At 42.3% G+C, this 20,052-nt stretch overlaps 1 protein-coding gene across 1 annotated transcript; it reads right to left on the bottom strand.

Moving 5' to 3' along the window:
• Positions 1–14: 14 nt before the first annotated feature.
• On the bottom strand, positions 15–16,930 carry LOC118413475 (armadillo repeat-containing protein 3-like). Its single transcript, XM_035816886.1, has 20 exons — positions 16,797–16,930; positions 14,670–14,738; positions 14,170–14,287; positions 13,681–13,806; positions 11,153–11,221; positions 10,608–10,783; positions 10,071–10,197; positions 9,584–9,651; positions 8,328–8,511; positions 7,391–7,543; positions 6,557–6,732; positions 6,000–6,184; positions 5,024–5,167; positions 4,499–4,667; positions 3,009–3,193; positions 2,508–2,586; positions 2,225–2,352; positions 1,290–1,452; positions 827–919; positions 15–220 (listed from the first exon to the last, which is right to left on the bottom strand). The coding sequence occupies exons 2-20, from the start codon at positions 14,715–14,717 to the stop codon at positions 110–112; spliced, it is 2,502 nt and encodes an 833-aa protein (XP_035672779.1). The 5' UTR covers positions 14,718–14,738; positions 16,797–16,930; the 3' UTR covers positions 15–109.
• Positions 16,931–20,052: the final 3,122 nt, after the last annotated feature.

Genomic DNA, 20,052 nt, shown 5'->3' with positions numbered 1-20,052 from the left:
AAGAATGATGAAAAAGCTAAAAATGAGAGATTTAACAACAAAAATTAACAATATGGCTCCCAATTATGGGTGGGATGGAAAAAAGTTTTGAGCTATAGCTGTGGCTGATCTATAATTTCTTGTACTGGACAGCTTCAGAGGAATCCCCCTCCATCAGTCGCCCTGGGATGTGCATCAAGTCAACCACGTATAACTTTGGAGGATACTTCGCACCATTGGCCTGTAAGACAATTGGAAGCCTGTATCTATTATGGTACAACATACAGTTCAGTTCAGTTCAGTACAACATACATGTACAACAAATAGACTGAGGTGTGGATGTTACTGTAATTCCTGATTTTTTCAATGTACTTTATGTTCACTGTTTTCATGGTGACAACTGTAACGTGAACTTATCATTGCAAATAACAAATAATTCTTGTTGGTGACGATAACAAACAATTCGTTTGCCGTGAACATTTAGTTCCAAGAACAAGTTCAATTTTCTCAGACCGTGAAAGTTTGGTACCGATAAGACAGAGTGAATTATAGTATGCCCAGTAATGTAGTTCTGCAAGGTAATGTTGCATATGCCACCCTGAAAAATGCTTTTTAAAGAATTCTCGGATGCAACGTTCCCCAGCATAACGCACTCATGCATACCGTAAATGTATGTAAGTTCAAAGTTGTTTCATGTTAGTGGTTTTTGCACTCACCTCTTACATGTAAAATTACGGCGTAAATTTTCATTCTGTTATCTACCAGTATATAAGCCCTGCATGTACGTGCTATACAGGCTTAACTCCTAAAAACTTCAGGAAAAGTCAGAATTATGAACGGAACTTACAGTGTCATCCACGTTCAGCACAACTTCATTCCAAGCTCTGTTGTATTCCCCTCGTACTAGAGAACATGGTACAGCGATCCGATCTGCGAGTGCCTGTACAAAGAAGAAAAACAATGACATACAATATATCAAGACAATACCAACTGAAGTGCATTCATCTGGCAAAGTTGGAAGATTGTAGGTCATTGATGGAATAACGCCTATCGTTCATAGAAAACATAGAAAACAACATACCATCCCAAAATCGTGACCATACATGTAGCTTGTTTAGCTACACACACACACACACACACACACACACACACACACACACACACACACACACACACACATGCCTTCTCAAGCTATCTCTCTCTCTCTCACACACACACACACACACACAAAGAAAAAAAACACAAACACTCCCACTTAACTTATTCATGGGGGTAAGAAGAAATTGGTGGCAATCTGAAAGTGAGTGTACCTTGAAGAGTAAGGCCCTATGATAGTGAATGCCAGTCTTGACCCGTCCGATTGGTAAGATGTTGGACTTCAGCTCGTACTTGATTTGACTGATGGGCAGCTCGTAGCTGAAGGTGGAAAGCTTGCCTCGCTCGACAGGCCCTCCCATCTTGTAGGCTACAAACCTGCAGGGACGTAGGGCATAAAACAACACTGGTACAACAAGGTATAGAGCAGGGCTCTAGCCAGCGTCCGTTTTTCCCTCAATTGACGGAAATTTGCTGCGTGTGACGGAAAAATTTTAAAACCAATCCGCCAACTTTGACGGACAAAAATCTGATAAAAGCTCCTTGGTGGAAGCTACAGGCGGCTTGGGGACGCCGTCCACGGCCGTAAAAGCCACACACTGTTTGTTTTGCTATTGTTATGATTGTTGACAATGTGTGTCGGTGCCCTTTCGCATACGATAATCTCATTAAAACCCAATGCGACAATGGGAATTGGCTGACGGAAAAAAATGTCGAGCTGGCTAGAAGGCCATAGGGGCATCTAGTGGTGTTGATCCACTGTGTCTAGAGCATGCTACTGGATGCCAGACCCCAACCCTCTCCTTCCACTGCCTTTCACCTCAGCAACCAAAGTCAGGTATACCCATTTTTACACATGGGTGGAGTGAGGAAAGTCATGCACTTTTCTCTAAGACACAATGTCTAGCCAGGAATCAAACCCCTGACTTATCAATCTAGTGTTTGCTAGCTTAGCCATCCTATGTCACAACTGATCGTGACCAACTTTACTGAGTTTCAAGGGTAAACTTTGCTGTATACTACTTTGTGTACTTTTTGCCCCCAATTTTGCATAATATAACATATAAAAGGATAGACTTGACACAAGAGTCCAAAATTCTCGACAACAATACGGCCAAAGCTTGCCTAACAGTGTGAAAGGGACATTCACCTTGCGAGTGCAACGACCTGCTCTCTGGTGGTAGCCATGGGCCGTATCTTGTTGGAGACTTCTCCGATATATTCGTATAGGGCATGGTCCATAGGGGGGTGGTATGACCCTCCCTCACCTTCTTGTTGCTGATTAGAAAAAGGACACTGTGTTAAGCATTCAAGCTGGACCTTCACAAATGTTGAGGAATGGATACATATTGCAACAGTTACATCTATTCAACATTCTTTTGTGTGTTAAAACTTTGTTCCAACTTTGTACTTTAATTGAGAAAATAGGGTACCTGTAAAATAAGCTGCAGAAGTTGCATCTCCTCCTCCTTCTGTTTTTCCTCCTTCTCTTTGGACGCCTTGCTTTTTCCTCTGCAAGAAAAAAAAATGTCAGTTTCCTATATGGAGTATATTTAAGTAAAGTATGTACAATACAGAGTTTTTATTTTCTATCATATCATGCATTTCCATGATATAACAAGTGGTTCTACAAATCCCTAACTCAAAAACAATGAAAAAAAAATATTATTCACATGCTAATTTCTTGCTAATTCTGTGCAATAGTATGCATATTTCTGCCTTCCCATGGGAATTCAGACCCAGGTGAAGCCTAGGCAACAACTTTGGACCCGAGCCAAACTAAATCATCTAGCAAGTCTCCAGTTGCATCATTTTCCTCCACCCAATCTTGAACCCAGAAAACAGGAAACGCCTAAAAACAAGCTGAGATAAACAAGCAAACCAAAAACAATACCTCTATTTAGGTAGGAGCATTTAGTTATCGATAAGCTCACTTTGCTAGTTCTTTCTTGGAAGGTTTCTGGTTGGCTGCTTTAGTCTCTGTCTTACTCTCGACCTCGGGGGGCTGTGGGGACTGCTGTTCCTGAGGCTGGACGTTAACCAGCAGGATGGGTCTCTTCTCATTAACCTCCCGAGTGTTCAGCTCATCCAGCGACATGAAGCGAGAGTCTGGCCTCAACTGATGGTTGGAGGAGAACACATGTAAGTTCAGACATGCACATGGTTTGTCCAAAACACAACACATCGCAATAGTGTGTCATTGGCAGGGGAGTTTCGGCTCTTTTGGTGGGTGACCCACACATTAAATCAGTCATGCTGCCCATTGCACAAAAGTGTGAGCATAAGAAATAAAGTGGTATAATTTTAAAGGAATATAAAGTACTGTACTCAATAGATTACCTTTAGGGTTCCGGTTTGGAGTTTTTTTTTACGATTCGGGGCCGATTTGACTGTCTCTGAGAAAAGCACTAGCGCTTCTCAAAACATCGGTTCAATTCGATGTTTCCGATAGAAAAGGGTGCCTTGTCGCTGACCGACAGACTCATTTGACATTTTCTGTAGAAATGTTATTTTTGGTAAAAACCATCATTAGAATACAATTTTCACCCAGAAATTGCTAATTTGGGGGCTTTTTTTACAGGCCGCTACACGGAAAAAATGAATTTTCCTGGGATAATGACTAATATGGCAATGAAGGTCAAGAGTTCTTCTGTATACTGAGCAAAATGGAAGAAAAGTTATTCGATACGTTTTCCGCGAGTTCCGATGGCGCTAAAACATCCAAAACGCACATAGAACGCACGATCTGGGTAATCAGGCGACGAAACGCTTTACCGCTATCACGCACTAATATCAGGAAGTGTTCGCCGCACGATCAAATCTCCGACACCATAAAACGCTATGAACAACAAGTATTTGGAGTAGTATAAAAGATTATACATTGCTAAAGCGGTAGCCGGAAAATCTAGAGCCAAAACTATAGAGACAACCTCTGATTTGCCCTGATTCTTATTCTTAGGGACTATTTAGATATCTGGTCACTTGCAATTCCAAACCGGAACCTCATAGTGATATACATGATTGTATAATGCAATACAATTGATAAAGTAATAAAAAAGATATGATGTTCAACTTTCCAGACTTTTTGTATTGAATGTACATGTATAAGATCACACATTTTATAAAAATAAAAATATTGTGGCACTTGGTGGCAAATGTGTAGATGTTGGCATACTGGCGCACCAAATCCCATGTGTGCTTTGGGTATACTTTTGATAGATTAGCCAAAGAGGCTCGGTGGGCGTCACTTTACCATCATTGTGGGTATATTGTGTAAAGAGCCTTTCCTAAGCAAAACAACATTGGGGCATGGTGAGTATCGAAGCAGAAAGTTTTGACTCTGAGCCGAACGCTCTAACCTTTATGCTACAACGATGCCAAAAGAGGGAATTATCGTTAGCTTTAAACAATCAAATACACCCACTGGGCCAGCATCAAAGAAGCCGTCTGTGATTGCGTTGTCTGGTCCCAAATAGCCGGTCAGGGCAAACTTGGCAGGAAGGTTGGAGTCCAGGAGTTTGTCCATGGCTGCCTGAGTGAACTTGTTTTGTCTGGACACGGACTGGTTGATTTCCTGCAGAATTTCCAGTCCCCTGTGGAATTCCAGAAACATGGGATATTTCAGAACAATTCCTGGTACAAACATAACTTGCAGAATTGTGTCTACAAACTCTAAGTCACATTATTCCTCATAAGGTTTGTAAAATTGTGTATAAGACTGCCCGATTTGCAATTCTGAAGACCAAATAGTTGTATTTAATAGTCATATAGTCGTAATAATGATAAATACATTTATTCTAATGAACCCAGTCAAGATCTTCTAGTCAATCCCTTATAGATTGTGCACTAATTGTGTTTTTGCTAATGTAGCAGTCTTACAAACTTATTGACAGTTATACATCCGCATATAAAGGAACAATAAGCAAACAAACAAACGAGTATGGCTGACCCCAGCTTGCAGATGTCCGTGGCAGTTGGCGGATCCCCTCCGCACACGAGCACGCCCCAGGCTGCGCCACGCCGTACGTCGTCGTTGTCTGAGTTCAGGTGCTTTATAAGGATGTCCAGTCCTCCATTAGATCGCAGCTCTGACCTAAGATTTAAGCACAATGCGTGTTACAAAGTAATGCATGGTTCTAGCCAGGATTTCATTTTAGTAGGTGTGGGAATGGCATGGTAGCAAAGCGACCAATCAGGAGATTGGTATGGAAGGGGGGTCTTTCAACTGTGAGATTTTGAAAATGTTCAAAGTTAAAAGTGGTTTGGGCTGCATGCAACTGTGTAGTTCAATTGCCACCAACTGACCAGTCCAACACTTAGTTCTGGCCTAGCGTTATAGCATTAGGTTAGTACGCTGACAGGGCCCGATTCGAATCCTACGAGCCAGGAGACTGTTTCTACTTGCTTAAAGTTTCAGTGGTTCCCACTTCGGTCTTGTAAGTAGTAGCAAAGTGTGCCACATAGAGATATCAAACTCAAAGATTCAAGGGCAAATCTCAAAAAGAAAAGGAAGAGTAGTACTAGAAATAGTGAAGTTGATGCGCCACCAACTAGCCAGTCAAACTGGTGCATTGGGATAGCAAGGTAGTGGGCCTGGATTTGAACCACCTGCATATGCAGGTTAGTGCAAGTAAAATTGGAACTGTGCAGGTATTTCTGGTGTTTACCTGCACCTAACCTGCACTGGTCCAAGTACTGGTTTTATAGATAAATTTCTATAATGTAGCTGTATATGGACTGTTACTAGCTGCTACCACCATAAAGTATAAAAGAAAAATAGCAATGGTTCCTGAACAATTTTAGTACGATCCATACTTCTGCACCAGTGCAGGTATGTAGAAAAAAGTATTTTAAGCCCTGCCTAGTGTTTCACAACTTTACTCAGAAATTAAGAAAACATGATTGTGTAAACATGATTCACTCACCTTGCATCTGAATCACACATGAAGGCAGCCAGAGCGAGGCAGGCTTTACTGACGACCAGGCTGTTACTGGACTTGAGTGGCTGGATGAGTGCAGGCACCACACCCATCCTCACCACCTCCATTCTGATGATCTCATCTCCTGCGAGGTTGGCCAGGGCCACTGCTGCATTCGCCACTGCCCCATCCTGAGGACATAATATCATAAACAATCTTTAATCATCATCATCTGCAAATATAGTAATAGTACAACAAGGGTTGTAGCCAGCGCCCTTCCTTCTGTCCTTTGACGGAATTTTGCAGCTGGGGATGGAAAAAATTTTTGCCTGTTCTGTCCTCTGTGATGAACCAAAATCAACATGTAAAGATATAAAAACTCACTCACTCACTCACTCACTCACTCACTCACTCACTCACTCACTCACTCACTCACTCACTCACTCACTCACTCACTCACTCACTCACTCACTCACTCACACACTCACTCACTCACTCACTCACTCACTCACTCACTCACTCACTCACTCACTCACTCACTCACTCACTCATTCACTCGTTACCTTCTGTTCTGCTAGCAGGTGAACCAGTGGCTCGATACCGCTGTGCTCCACAACCTCTAAACAGTTGCTGGGATGTGTAGTGGTCAGGTTGGACACGGCCAGAGCTGCCGCCTCTTTCACATCACTGTTCTCACTCCCCAGGAGTTTCACCAACAACTCCATTCCCTTTGCCTCTTCTGAGAAGGAAAAAGAAATAAACAAACATTTTGGCGAAAATGCAGAAGGATTTCCCTGTAGCCTTTGGTCAAGCTACTTGCACACAATACTATGATGCTAGTTCACCTTTATCCGCGGGGTGACCTTTATCCGTTGTATATAAAGATGGAGTATTCAGAGATATTAAGACAACAAGAATGCCACTCCAACCTATCCCAGTTGTCGTAATCACTAGGTCTTGCTGTGTTTGTTTATTTGTTTGTTTGTGTTAGATTGTATCCCCAATCATAATAATACTGCAGAGTAGCATCCTGCCACGATGTTAGCTGGAGATAGTGTAATACTAGTAAACTAGGAGAATTAGAAGTACAGTTTGGCTTCACTATTGACACTGGCTTAATATGCACAAATGTAATTTACAGTAACAATGTACCTTTTAAAAAGACTCCTTCATTGGACATTAGCTGGTTTGCAAATAGCATAACTCAAAATCGAGTCAATTTCCTGAATTTTTTTTAGTTTGTGGATAAGCTAGCCATATGAAAACAGCATCAATACTAGACATGTTTAGATGCAGTAAAAGGTTTGTAGTAATTTGAAAGGTCTTTTTTATCTATGCTATACAAAATTTCTATTTGACATAAATTTACTGAGTCAGTAATTATGTAGCATACTGACCGACTTTACAGAAAGCATCTTTGCTCCCAGTGTGCTCGGAGATGGCAGAGATGGCTTGGGCAGCAGCTACTTGCACAGATGCACTGTCCGCTCCCAACAGTGTTACCAGCGCTTTCTCCACTTCATTCTCATGAAACATCTTCCAGTTTTCAGCTGTGAATACATCATAAAAAAACACGGGCAACTAAGATGCTATCTTGGGAAAGTGAGATTCAATCTAAACATATTTTAGACGTTACCATCACTTCATGACATATTAACCTTCCAAAATTACAGTCTAGAGTCCTGGGATACACATCTAAGATGGGGCTGCAAGCATCTTTTAGAGGGGTCGTAAAATGTTCGAGGAGGTGCCATGAAAATGTTAAGGTATTCCTACGAGCCAGGAGACTGTTTCTACTTGCCTCAAGATTCAGTGGTTCCCACACCGGTCTTGTAAGTAGTAGCAAAGTGTGCCACACGGGGATATCAAACTCAAAGATTCAAGGGCAAATCTCAAAAAGAAAAGGAAGAGTAGTACTAGTAATAGTGAAGTTGATGCGCCAGTCCAGCAAGGTAGTGGGCCTGGATTTGAACCACCTTCATATGCAGGTTAGTGCAGGTAAAATTGGAGCTGTGCAGGTATTTCTGGTGTTTACCTGCACCTAACCTGCACTGGTCCAAGTACTGGTTTTATAGATAAATTTCTATAATGTAGCTGTATACATATGGACTGTTACTAGCTGCATTGACTGCTACCACCATAAAGTATAAAAGAAAAATAGCAATGGTTCCTGAACAATTTCTAGCAGTGCTAGCAGCCCCTCCCTGTAAAAACATATGAAGCTTGTCATAGTCCTGTGATAAACCAGCATTCCAGGTAAAATCACTTGGCTGCATAAAAAGAAATTTGTTAACAACTTGAAGAAACTATTCGCAGATCAAGCGAGACACTCACCATATTTTGTTGCTTTGGAGATAGACTTTGCTGCGTACTGTTGGACATCTGGAATGGTTGTTTCTGAAGTGAACTGCATGAGTCTTTGCAAACCCCCGGTACCCTGAAGCTCCAGTATGGACTCTGCATCCTCCAGGCAGTTGGAGAGGACATGTAGAGCATTCACATGGAGGTCATCATACTCCTGTTACAAATCACAGACATGTCTGTAACGCTAGTTCACCTTTATCCGTTGGGTAACCTATATTTGTTGCTTTTTAAAAACAGGGTATTTAGGCACATCAAGTTGACAGGTGGTAGTTTAAAACTGAAATATCCTGAAAATATTGCAATTTGAAACCTTTGGCGTGATATCCCCAAATACCCTGTATTTAAAAGCAATGGATATAGGTTACCCAATAGATAAGGTGAACTAAGTTATTCTTAACCAACTGGGACAAATGTTTCAACTAGAAGTATTTGTTAGCAAGTACACATGAATGGACACGTTTGCATTTAAGTCTACTTTGTGTTGGGAAAAATTGTTTGAAGGTGACATAATTTGTAGGAGTGAGCATCATATGTTTTCATTGAGTAATACTATCATCTATGTCAGGAAGCTGTGTTTTTCTTGGAATTCTGCATCTCCATGGTGCTGAAGCGCCAACTAGTAACCTATGAGGGTACTGCAGTCTGCAACTGTCTGCCTTGTAACTAGCATAGAAAAAAGTGGAAGAGTGTAAAACGGGTTTGGTTTTCAGATAAACGGTGAAAATGATGTCAGTTTGGACAGACAGTTGATTAACGGTGAAAATGTTGTAAGTTTGGAAAACTTAGATCATTTTCACCATTAATTCACTGAAAATTGACAACTGCTATGGATGCTTTACACCCTTTGCATTTGGGACCGAGTCACTTTATTCTATACCATGTTCTGTGTGTCATTGTTCAACCTTCCTGACTGCTTTGATATCATAAGGAAGGCAAGCTATTTTTTGGCTGAACTTTTTTTTTCTGCATAAGTTCTCCATATTAGGTATCAAAATGATAACGCTAGTTCATCTAGTTTCTAAACCAGGGTATTTAGGGATATCAAGTTGACGGACGTTGGTTTCAAATTGGAACATTTTGAAAACATTGCAAATTTCAAAACCACCATCCACAGACTTTATACACCTAAATGTACTGTTTTTAAAGACAACGGATAAAGGTCAGCCCACGGATAAAGGTAAAATGGTGTTATAGACGTATCAATAACACATTAGGTACAGACTAACCTTTGTTCCAAGAAACTCTATCAACCTTTCCAGCCCCTCTGCTTCCCGGAGAGCCGCTCTGGTTTCAGCTGTGAGCAGGGGTATCAAAAATGGATGTCAGTTCTAACAAAGAAATTGTTGCACAAATCGAACCTGCATGCAAGCAATATGTCAACTATGTGGTTTCAGTCTGCAAAATTTTCAAGATATCCTCCACAGACAGTGTTTGTCGTCTTGACATCCCAATACCTTAAAAACAACAGAATGATATAGTTTACCCAATGCATGTAGATAAAGGTGAACTATAATTACCACTGTGTTGCATCTTTCTGGTTTTATAAGTTCCAGCTATGCCCATTTTTCATTATTAAAAAAAACCCTTCGCTATCAGATCTGAACAACATTCTGCAACGTCCAACCCTCCCAAGACAGGGAACAATGTACGCTATACCGTATAGTGAGTGAGTGAGCCCTAAAGCTGTGAAGTAAATATTGTCAAGTCACGTACCATCTAGTGTGATCTTGGTAAGAGTATCCAGGGCCACAAGTTGAATGGCAGGGTACTCTGACTTCAGGAGGTCCAGCAGTGGAGGGACACCTCCAAGTTCACGGATAGCAGCACGACTGTGGAAATCCTGGAATATAAACAACATATAAGAAAACGATTATTATTAAGGTGGCAACCATATTAACCACAATTGAAGACAGCAAGGTGATCTTGTGTTTACAGTTGTTGAATAAGTGTAAGATTGTAAATGTGCTAAAAAAATTGTTCAGATCCCTGAAAGACCCCACTGTTGTGCCATTGGGAAAGGCACTTAACACTTATCTAGGTATTTTCTCACTTGACTAAAATGAAAATGAGATATGGTCAGGGATATCATCTCAGATATATCATAAAGATATTGGTGTGAAACCACTGCCCGTTGACTCGACATCCCTAAATACAACGGATTTAGGTTGTCAAAACAACGGATATAGGTTACCCCACAGATAAAGGTTAACCAGCGTTAAAATAAAGATAAAAGATGATGTTTGCCCTTACATCTACCAGCCTACATACGGCTTCTGTGGAGTTCTTCTGGACGTCGGGGTCAGGCGAGGCCATGAGGCGGATCAGGGAGTCCAATCCGCTCTGCTCAAAGATGATGACCTTGTTGGTGAACTCTTGCGCCATGTTGGAGATACACAGGGATGCAAACTCATGGCATATGGTGTCCTCTGAAGATGGGGATAAAAAACATTGCAATGTCAATACTCAATCTATGTAATAGTTCCCTTTGTTACTTTAACTGTGGATTCCACTCAATGTAGACCACTTGTATTGTAGTAACTGAAATTGTTGTGATATAACGTATATGTGTAGTATTAGACTTAACCTTTTGTTGATTATACATTGACATACATGTACATTGTCACTGATGCAATTGTTGTGCAAGAAACCATCTATCTTAGCTATCTATGTTTGTCACTGTATCAATGATATTCAAAAAACTGTGAACACACATCCAGACAGACAGACAGACAAACAACATAACACGCAGAACATCAAACAAATGCAACTATGTAAATATTTGATATCAACGTTACCTTCAGGTGCAAGAAGAGCCAGGACTGCAGGAATACATTCTATCTTACGCATCACTTTTCGTACTTCAGCTGAAAAGTAAAGAAACATCCAAACCTTTAGTGATGTAACGCTAGGTCACCTTTATCTGTGGGGTGACCTTTATCTGTTGTCTTTAAAAACAGCACACATAGGAGTATCAAGTCTGCGGAATGTGGTTTCAAATTTGCAATATTTTCAAAATGTTCCGATTTCAAATCACTGTCTGTCGACTGTATATCCCTAAATACGTTTTTTAAAATAAACAACGGATATAGGTTACCATCGGATAAAGGCGAACCAGTGTTAAGGGTATGAAAACTTGAGAGATTACAGAATGGAAATTTAATGAACTGACATCCACCCTCTGTTTTTCTATATCTAAAACTACCAAAATGATGACAATAAAATGATGATGAATGACAAACTTGACATCTTAGCAAAATAACTATTTTTTAGATTATACATTGTAACTGCCATAACCAAAAGAAATTTGGTGCAAAATGGTTACTGTAGTATGCTGAAGGTTAATGATTAAATACAATCAATCGTGCATGTAAGAAGTCTTGAGAACCCTTAGAATCAGGGCATTGTGTATGTGATGAGTCAGACAGGGTAGAGATCCAGGAAGAGTGTCTGTTAACAGTTGACAGAGACAGGGATCTCTATAAGCAGAATTGGATTGGACTTAATTTAAAGATATTCCCTTAAAACTAATAAAAGATAGTTGACTTGATTTATAAGCGGGAGACCAGTCTACCACATTGCTAGCATCTAGAGAGTCTGATCTAGGGGTGCTGGTACACTGTACAAAACCGTTTTTTTTCTAATTGGACAGGTCCAGAAAAAACGGACCTGAAAAAATTAGGTAGCCCGGATATTGGACCTATTGGAATCTGAACAACTTACGATCAGGCATTTACACGTCGGGGGTTAATGGTCGAAGAAAATAACACGAACGAAGTAGAGTGGAGTCTATAGTCATTTCTACCAAGTTTTACAGCCAACCGTACAGAGGGCGCCCCCGTAGCAAACCATCAGTCCTGGAATGGCACTGTCAGTGGCTGGACAGGCACTGACAGAGGCATTTCAGACGCAAATCAGCAGAAGACCTCCACTGACAGGCCTGCAATACGTCTGGCAAGTACAAATCAGGCTCTGCCCTGATCTGGGACTGTCTTGACAGGCCTGAAAGCGCTCAGGACTGTCTTGACAGGCCTGAAATACGACTGTCGATGACAGTCCCACCACTGTCAGCCATGGCCAATCACAGTCTTGTATTAATTAGGCATCTAGCAAATCAGATACCAGGTCCTTTAATTGGCTGCAGGCCCAGGGAAGTTTGAACTGAGACAGTTAGGTTTTTGAGCTCAGCTAGAGAAAGGACAGCAGGGATATTTACTCTGTATCCAGGTCTCCATCTCTCAGACTTTGCAGCTTGGAAAGTAGATTAATTGCCATAGCTAATGTTTGGAAGTACTGTGGATGTGGGGGAAAGTGTACATCATGTTTCTGAGGTAAGATATTAGTGACAAATGGCCACATTTTGAATTTTGACAATTGTTGGGAGGGGGGCATGGCAGACTGTGCTATAGGCTGGGTGCCTTAAACGAATAGGTACAGAAATTAAACCACAATCATGTACATTTGTGTACAGTCAGTTGTTATCTTGTTCTTTAAGAGACTTATTTGGTTGTGGTTTCAGAAATTGACATATTATATAAGCATTTTAAAATTGTCAAATCAATGACAGAGGAGGTATTGACGATGCCCCTTCTTGTCTATAATGTTTCTGCTTCTGTTACTTTTTGAAGCATTTTGCAGTTGCATAAATTTCTGTACTCTGTTTAGATAGAACCTAGTTAGCCAAAATCTTTCTATTGTTCAGTTTTTGTATAAATTTTACCTCCAAAATCTAGTACATGAGCAGAAGTGTTTTGTTATGTAAGAGCAGATCTACGACTGTCAACGTCTGTTTTACGACTGTCAGCATCTGGGAATCCACGACTGTCAGTCATGATTCAACGACTGTTTTACGACTGTTCTACGACTGTCAGCCACTGGGAAATTATGACTGTCAGTCATGATTTAACGACTGTTTCTATGACTGAAAATTTGCATATTTTGTGAATAATTAGTGGCTGATACAGTGCACTGACAGGCCCTGATCAGAGGCAAAACAGTGCTGTTTGACAGTCACTGACAGTGCCATTCCAGGCCTGATAGTTTGTTAAGCCTTGAAACGCCGGTGGGAGTCGAATACTCCACAAAACAGATTCCTTTGTAGCAAAGTGGACCATTGTTTTGAGTATCGTCCATCCACAACTTCTCACATAATGAATCAGGTTCAGGTCCGGACCTCGACCAACTGATCCTCTGGACCTGAACCGGACCTGGACTTGAATTTCCTGTACCGGTACCCACCCCTAGTCTGATCGATCAGGATCTCTACCAGTAGAATCAGTGATTCTGCCAGATGGTAATCCCTAAATTGTGTAAGGTTGCTCCTTACCATGCTCAGCTAGCACCCCAAAGGCCATACAGGCATTTCTCCTGACCATTTTGTCCTCGTTGCCAAGGAGACGGAAAAGTGGTTCCACTGCGCCCAGTTCTAACATCGTGCTCCTGTTCTCTTCACCTGGATGAATGGGACACATACAAATGTATCTACCAAAGGACCATAACCATTACTGTAACAGTTGTTTAGTGTCCAGAATCCTGCTGAATGTGGCATGCCTTAATACCACAAACAATCACAAACAACAACAAATGTGCAGTGTACATGGTCATGGGACATCTTTGATGCAGTGTATAAAACATTGATCTTGAGAACTGATCCTGTCCATAACCACCACCAGTTGTTTTTTTTCTAATGGCACACATGTAGCTTGTCTTACACAATCTCTCACTGTCCGGGGCTTTGTGGGATGTGACCGATGAAGGAGCTGTAATTGTTAGAAGATTGACCTAGTCAGGCATTAATTTTTCAACCAGTACTCACATTTCTCTGAAAACTTGTAGACTGCCTCACATGCCTTAGTCAAGACCTCTTCCTCAGGACTGCTGAGCATCAGGACTACTGTCTGGGCCTTCTTACTCTCCACTCCCACAGGGTCAAACTACAGACACATGGGAAGGAAGGATTACAACCTTGCCACATCTGCATGTGTATGTTGCCGGTATAACTGCCCTTTGGCCTAACACACTAGCTTCTGTATCTGTAATATAACCGGTATATCCGCCCCTCGGCATAACACACCAGCTTCTATATCATTCTTTACGGTAATACCTATGTAGCCAGTATAATCACCCTTCGGCGTAACACACCAGCTTTGCAGGTGCGTGGCACGGCTGGTTATATTACACTGAACAACATGTCACACCTAATTCATAACTTTTGCACCTACAAATCTTCATTAAAACTATCCGACGAAGATGCCTTTACTGTGCTTGGCAAATTCCACTCAATTTCAAATGATGTTATTGCATGTTCTGACTTACCACATCCTTGGGTGGCGGCTCTACTTCTTTCTTCACTTTCTTGCCCATACTGGATACTCAACTGCACAACTGTAATGAAAGGAGAGTTACAAAAAAGATCTTATCAATAACGTTATATAATTTCCTGGATTTAGTGGGGTGGGACCGTGGGACCTTTACTAATGCTACTGAACACTTTGCTAAAACCGTTACACTTACTTAGTATTATAATATAAACTTTATGACCCAGAATTGAGCTTCACTTACTAGTAAAGAAATTGCACGGGAGGGGGGTACCGGTGGTGGTAGGGGCGCTAACATCAACACCAACAAAAACAACAAGAATACACAATACGATATTCAGAGGCCCGGTGACTTATAATTTACAGCAAGTCTACGAAAGCTTCACCTTCCGCACTGGAACCGAGTGCTGAAAACAATGGTCGAATCGGCCTCAGCACTCGGCGCCCAGTGCTGAAGAATGTTCAGCACTCGTTTTCCAGTGCTGATCGGCCTTTCTCCAGTGCTGAAGCTCCCTCAGCACTCGTTTTCCAGTGCTGAAAAAACGTCAGCACTCGTTTTCCAGTGCTGAAAAGACGTTTTCCAGTGCTGAATGTTCGTCAGCACTCGGCTCCAGTGCTGAACTCGCGGCCCGGGCGGCGACGGGTCAGGTCAAAGGTCACTCAGCACTGGTTACCCAGTGCTGAAACCGCCGTCAGCACTGGAACCGAGTGCTGATATACAAAAGCTTCGCCTTCCGCACTCGATTTTCCAGTGCTCAGGGACACTTCAGCACTGGAACACCAGTGCTGAGAAATCTTCAGCACAGGAAAACGAGTGCTGACGTCTTTTCAGCACTGGAACGTTCTTCAAACCAGTGCCGAAGTCTTTCGAGCACTGGAGTGTCCTAGTGCTGAGAGCGGTACTTGACGTATACTGATTAAAAATAAAGTTAAACTTTTGGTTGTGCTATTCAATTTAATGTGTAACTTGGTGTATGTATAGAGTATAGATACAAAGTACTGAAAGCGGTACTATATACGGTACTAATAAAGATGATTCAAAAAAGTTTCAAGTTTATGCAGTTTTAGCTGGTGTGTTACGCTGAACGGCGGTTTTGATATAACGTAAGATAGATACAGATGCAAAAAAGCCTGAATTTGTGTTGTTTTGTATAATTGAAATGTATAAGGAATGGATATCATTAAAACGGGATTGCAAACAACTTTATTGTGTCAATTTGTGATAGATATAGCCCTTTTGGGAAAGATTTGGGGGGCCCTGAAAAGGGCCGTGGTGAGATGATACCGTGTTGCTGAAGCAAGGAAAGGCCGTGAGTCGATTCATTGAGGGTGTCGGGCCCGAAAGCATCGTCCGTGCCAACCTGGTGAAAGGCAGGCACAAGATCAACGGGAAACTTGTGACAGTTTCTAGAGAAGAAGGGGACGCTTGTTTTTCGACCTGGACGAAGAAAGGTGCGGTCAACACAACACGTCGTCTGGACGACATCCTCACACTTACAGACGATGGTGCAGCAAAACAAGTTGGTTTGCGGTATTTAGTCAGACCCCAAAACAAGCAACTGTCAAACCAGATCAACATGGGAAGGCTTTCTTCGATCTGCAAGTTTCCAGTGCTGAGAGCGTCAGCACTCGGTTTCCAGTGCTGACGAACATTCAGCACTCGGTTTCCAGTGCTGAAGCCGGCGTCTCCAGTGCTGAGAGCGCGTCAGCACTGGTTTTCCAGTGCTGACGAACATTCAGCACTCGGTTTCCAGTGCTGAAGCCATCTTCAGCACTGGTTTCCAGTGCTGAAAAAGGAGGGTGAAGCTTTCGTAGTTTTGCTAATTTACAAGGCTTCTCTCGCTTGCAGACTTATACCACACGTATAGCGCACTACTGTGTTATAAGACTGCAAGCAATCCAAAACATGGCTGATGTAGGATCGAAAACTCCTACTCAATCGAAACACTCCAAACAACTTACGATCACAAAAATTATCAAGGTCCCAACATGCAAAATCTCCAACTTCTAATCACATTCAATACTTCCCCATCGTTGCAGATGTGAGCAGATCTTACTCTTATAACTTTCTGAGCAGTCAATATTGTCAAAACATTCTAGGACACAACTATAGACTATACCTCACCTGGTCTGGTACTAACTTTCGCCGTGGTTACTCTGCGGGTGGCTTGTGCGCTGTTGCTACATGACGTCACAAAGAGCACACAGTTTGATGACGTACATGGTGCTAATTAGCGTCGCCTGTCAATAATGTTGCGTACTGCAGGTTATGTTACCTGCCGATATGACGGTGCACACCTTGGTGTGTTGTACTAAAGTAAAATTCTGGCAAGAATTGAAAAGATTGCTGGAGTTCATTTGACAAGTGGTCTGGTAATTGCTTTTGTATTCAGCATCCCCGACTATCAACTTTGGTACGAACTGCAGGGCCAATGATCCTTACTTGTAACGTTACATGTATTTCCTTGACAACCATCACAAAGACTGAAACAGGACACTTCCCATCTGTCATTGTCAACTTGTTCCAAGTATTAAACTTTTATCTCTTTAAGTAGGTTATTGTCCTATTTCTTCTTAAATCGTACAAACGATTTTACATGATCTAGTTCAGTTTAATATGTCTAATATCTCAAGGTACAGTAGAAGCCGCTTAATTGCACGGCTTATTTACCAGTAAATTCCGTGCAATTATCCAGATGGTGCAATAATGCGAAGCTATCCAGCTGGACCGCACCGGGTTGGGACTTTGGAATTCTTTGCAGTTAACAGAAGTGTGCGTTAATCCGTGGTGCAATTCACTGGCTTCTATTGTACTTTACATATCGTATGTGGGTCACAAGCAACAAGTTTCAATTATCTACCACTAAGGTGTAATCATACAATGTTTTTCTTACATTTTGATGCCAAATAGGCCATGATTTTCATGATTCACATTCGTTTAGTTTCCTTTTGACCCAAGTTATGTAACGAATATGATGTTCCTACCATTGAACAGATCACCTAAAGCACCAAGGCCAAGATGATGAAAATAAAGGAAGCTGCCAAGGTGTCAAAGGAACAGTCATCATCAGTTCAAGTCGACATAATTAAAAGATTTACGACCCATATCAACAGTGCTGTGACCATGAAAGTCGTGCATTGTACTGTGCAAGTCTGAGCCATACCAGTAAGCCTCTTTGTGATAATGTTGTATCTATTTTTGTACAGTCGCTATCATTAAAAAAAATCATTTTCCCCCTACGATGCCCCACGAGGGGCCATTTGGGGGTACACGGATGTAGATGTAGATCAAGAAACTTGAATATTCTTATATGGCCAAAGACACACATCTGCTCGGATCGGTAGGTGGCGCTTGCAAACGACGGAGTCATAATTTTGGAACCCCCGAATCTTTTGTCACGTTTTCTAATCTTTGTAATCGTAGTAGAAATAGTTTCTGCATTGCCATGTGGAGTCAGTTTTAAACCATAGTTTTGAGGTATAATCTTGTGTCAACATTTGAAACAAAAATGCAGCGTATTGTCTGATTTTGTGATCAAAACTTGACAAGAAATACAAGAACGCGTCAAGCTTCCCCTCCCTCTTCGGAGATACCGACACTTACATTTATGGAGAAGCTCAGCCTGTTGTAGTACTTCCACCACTGAGAAGGTTCAACAGCAGTGGGCTAGTTCGTCATAGGAGTCCTCACAGGTAAGACTTTGTTGCTCATTTTTCAACGTTACAGTGTAACTTGTTAAATTCTCGTTGTTTGTTGGCAATGTCAACAAAGACAGACCCTGGCGAAGTGTCTTTGAATTACAGGAGGCGCTCGCGCGCGCACGCGTGTATGTATGTGTGTGTGTATGTGTGTGTGTGTGTGTGTGTGTGTGTGTATTTATCAGGAGAGACAGAGCTGGCCGGGGAGGGGGTGTGCTTGTTGCTGTAAAGAACAACATCATAGCAACCCACCACCCAGACCCGGACTGTCCCTGCGAGTTGACCTGGGTCCGGGTCCATCTGGCTAACAGTAAGTCCATCTACATAGGGGCCTACTATCGCCCCCCCCTCAGCTGGTCATGATGATTTTGTAGCACTAGAAAGATCAGTGCTGCAAAAGCGGGCTAATAACAACAATGCCCACATCTGGCTAGCAGGTGACTTCAACCTGCCTGATGCGACCTGGAACCCTGAAGCTAAATACCACCGCTTCCAATCCATCCACTCTCACTAGCAATTACATCAGCCTTGCCAATGACTTGTGGTCTGGAACAAATGGTCTGTGAACCAACTCGTACTGTGGGGCAAACTTTCGAACACCCTGGATCTGTTTCTCACCACAAATTCCACCTTAGTGGAGAGAGTCAAAATCTTACCAGGTCTCAGCGATCATGACATCCCGCTGATTGATGTTCAAGTAAAGCCCCAAACATCAAACTCAAAAGATCGGCTCATATACCTGTGGAGGAAAGCTAACATCGATGCACTCCAGCAGGATATGGCAACATACAGTCGAGAGTTTGCAGACCAGGCTCAGCACAACACTGCCTCAGAAAACTGGGAGCTGTTTAAGGCAGCCGTTTAATAGTGGTGCTGCCAATAAGCATGTCCCCAGGAAAAAAGTGAGGCCACAATCCAACAAACCTTGGATAACTCCCCAGATTCGCAAAGCTATGCGTAAGCGGTCTGAACTTTTTTCCAAGGCTAGGAGATCCAACTCCAATGAAGCCTGGGCAAAGTTCAAGAGGTGTAGGAAGGGCGTTAAGCAGAGAGTTAGGAAGGCCCATAGGGATTATGTCTCCAATTACCTGGAGTCTAACATCGAGGATAATCCCAAGGCCTTTTGGAGCTATGTCAAATCCATCAGACAAGACTCTACTGGTGCGTCCGCCCTAAGACATCAGGGGGTGCTAACATCTGACCCCAAAGAAAAGGCTGATGCACTGGGGGCCCAGTTTGAGTCAGTGTTTACCAGGGAGGATAAGACCACCGTTCCTACCCTTGGCGAACCCAAAGCTCCAACTATCCCCTCCCTTAACATCACAGTGGAGGGGGTAGCCAAACAGCTCTCCTGTCTTAACCCCAGCAAGGCCACAGGACCAGACGGATTACCACCTCGCCTCCTGAAGACCGTAGCCGAACAAATTGCGCCAATATTACAGGTCATATTCTCCCAGTCAATATCCACGGGAGATGTTCCTGAAGATTGGAGAACAGCTAACATCGCTCCAATCTTCAAAAAGGGGGACAGAACCTTGCCATCAAACTATAGGCCGGTGTCTCTGACATCGGTCTGTGGTAAAGTGCTCGAACACATCGTGCACAGCCACATGATGAAACATCTAGACGCTCATGGCATTCTGTCCCCTGCGCAACACGGCTTCAGGAAGGGTCTGTCCTGC

Source organism: Branchiostoma floridae, chromosome 4, assembly GCF_000003815.2.
Source record: "Branchiostoma floridae strain S238N-H82 chromosome 4, Bfl_VNyyK, whole genome shotgun sequence".
In the NCBI taxonomy this organism is placed as follows: domain Eukaryota; kingdom Metazoa; phylum Chordata; class Leptocardii; order Amphioxiformes; family Branchiostomatidae; genus Branchiostoma; species Branchiostoma floridae.
This window is presented reverse-complemented; position numbering and strand designations above follow the sequence as displayed.

Excerpts from the sequence above, each read along its gene's own strand:
- LOC118413475 (XM_035816886.1), bottom strand. The coding sequence starts at position 14,717 with ATGGGCAAGAAAGTGAAGAAAGAAGTAGAGCCGCCACCCAAGGATGTG. Across the intron at positions 11,222-13,680 it reads TGGGGTGCTAGCTGAGCATG|CTGAAGTACGAAAAGTGATG; the intron begins GTAAGGAGCAAC and ends TTTACTTTTCAG. Across the intron at positions 6,185-6,556 it reads ACCTGCTAGCAGAACAGAAG|GATGGGGCAGTGGCGAATGC; the intron begins GTAACGAGTGAA and ends TTATGTCCTCAG.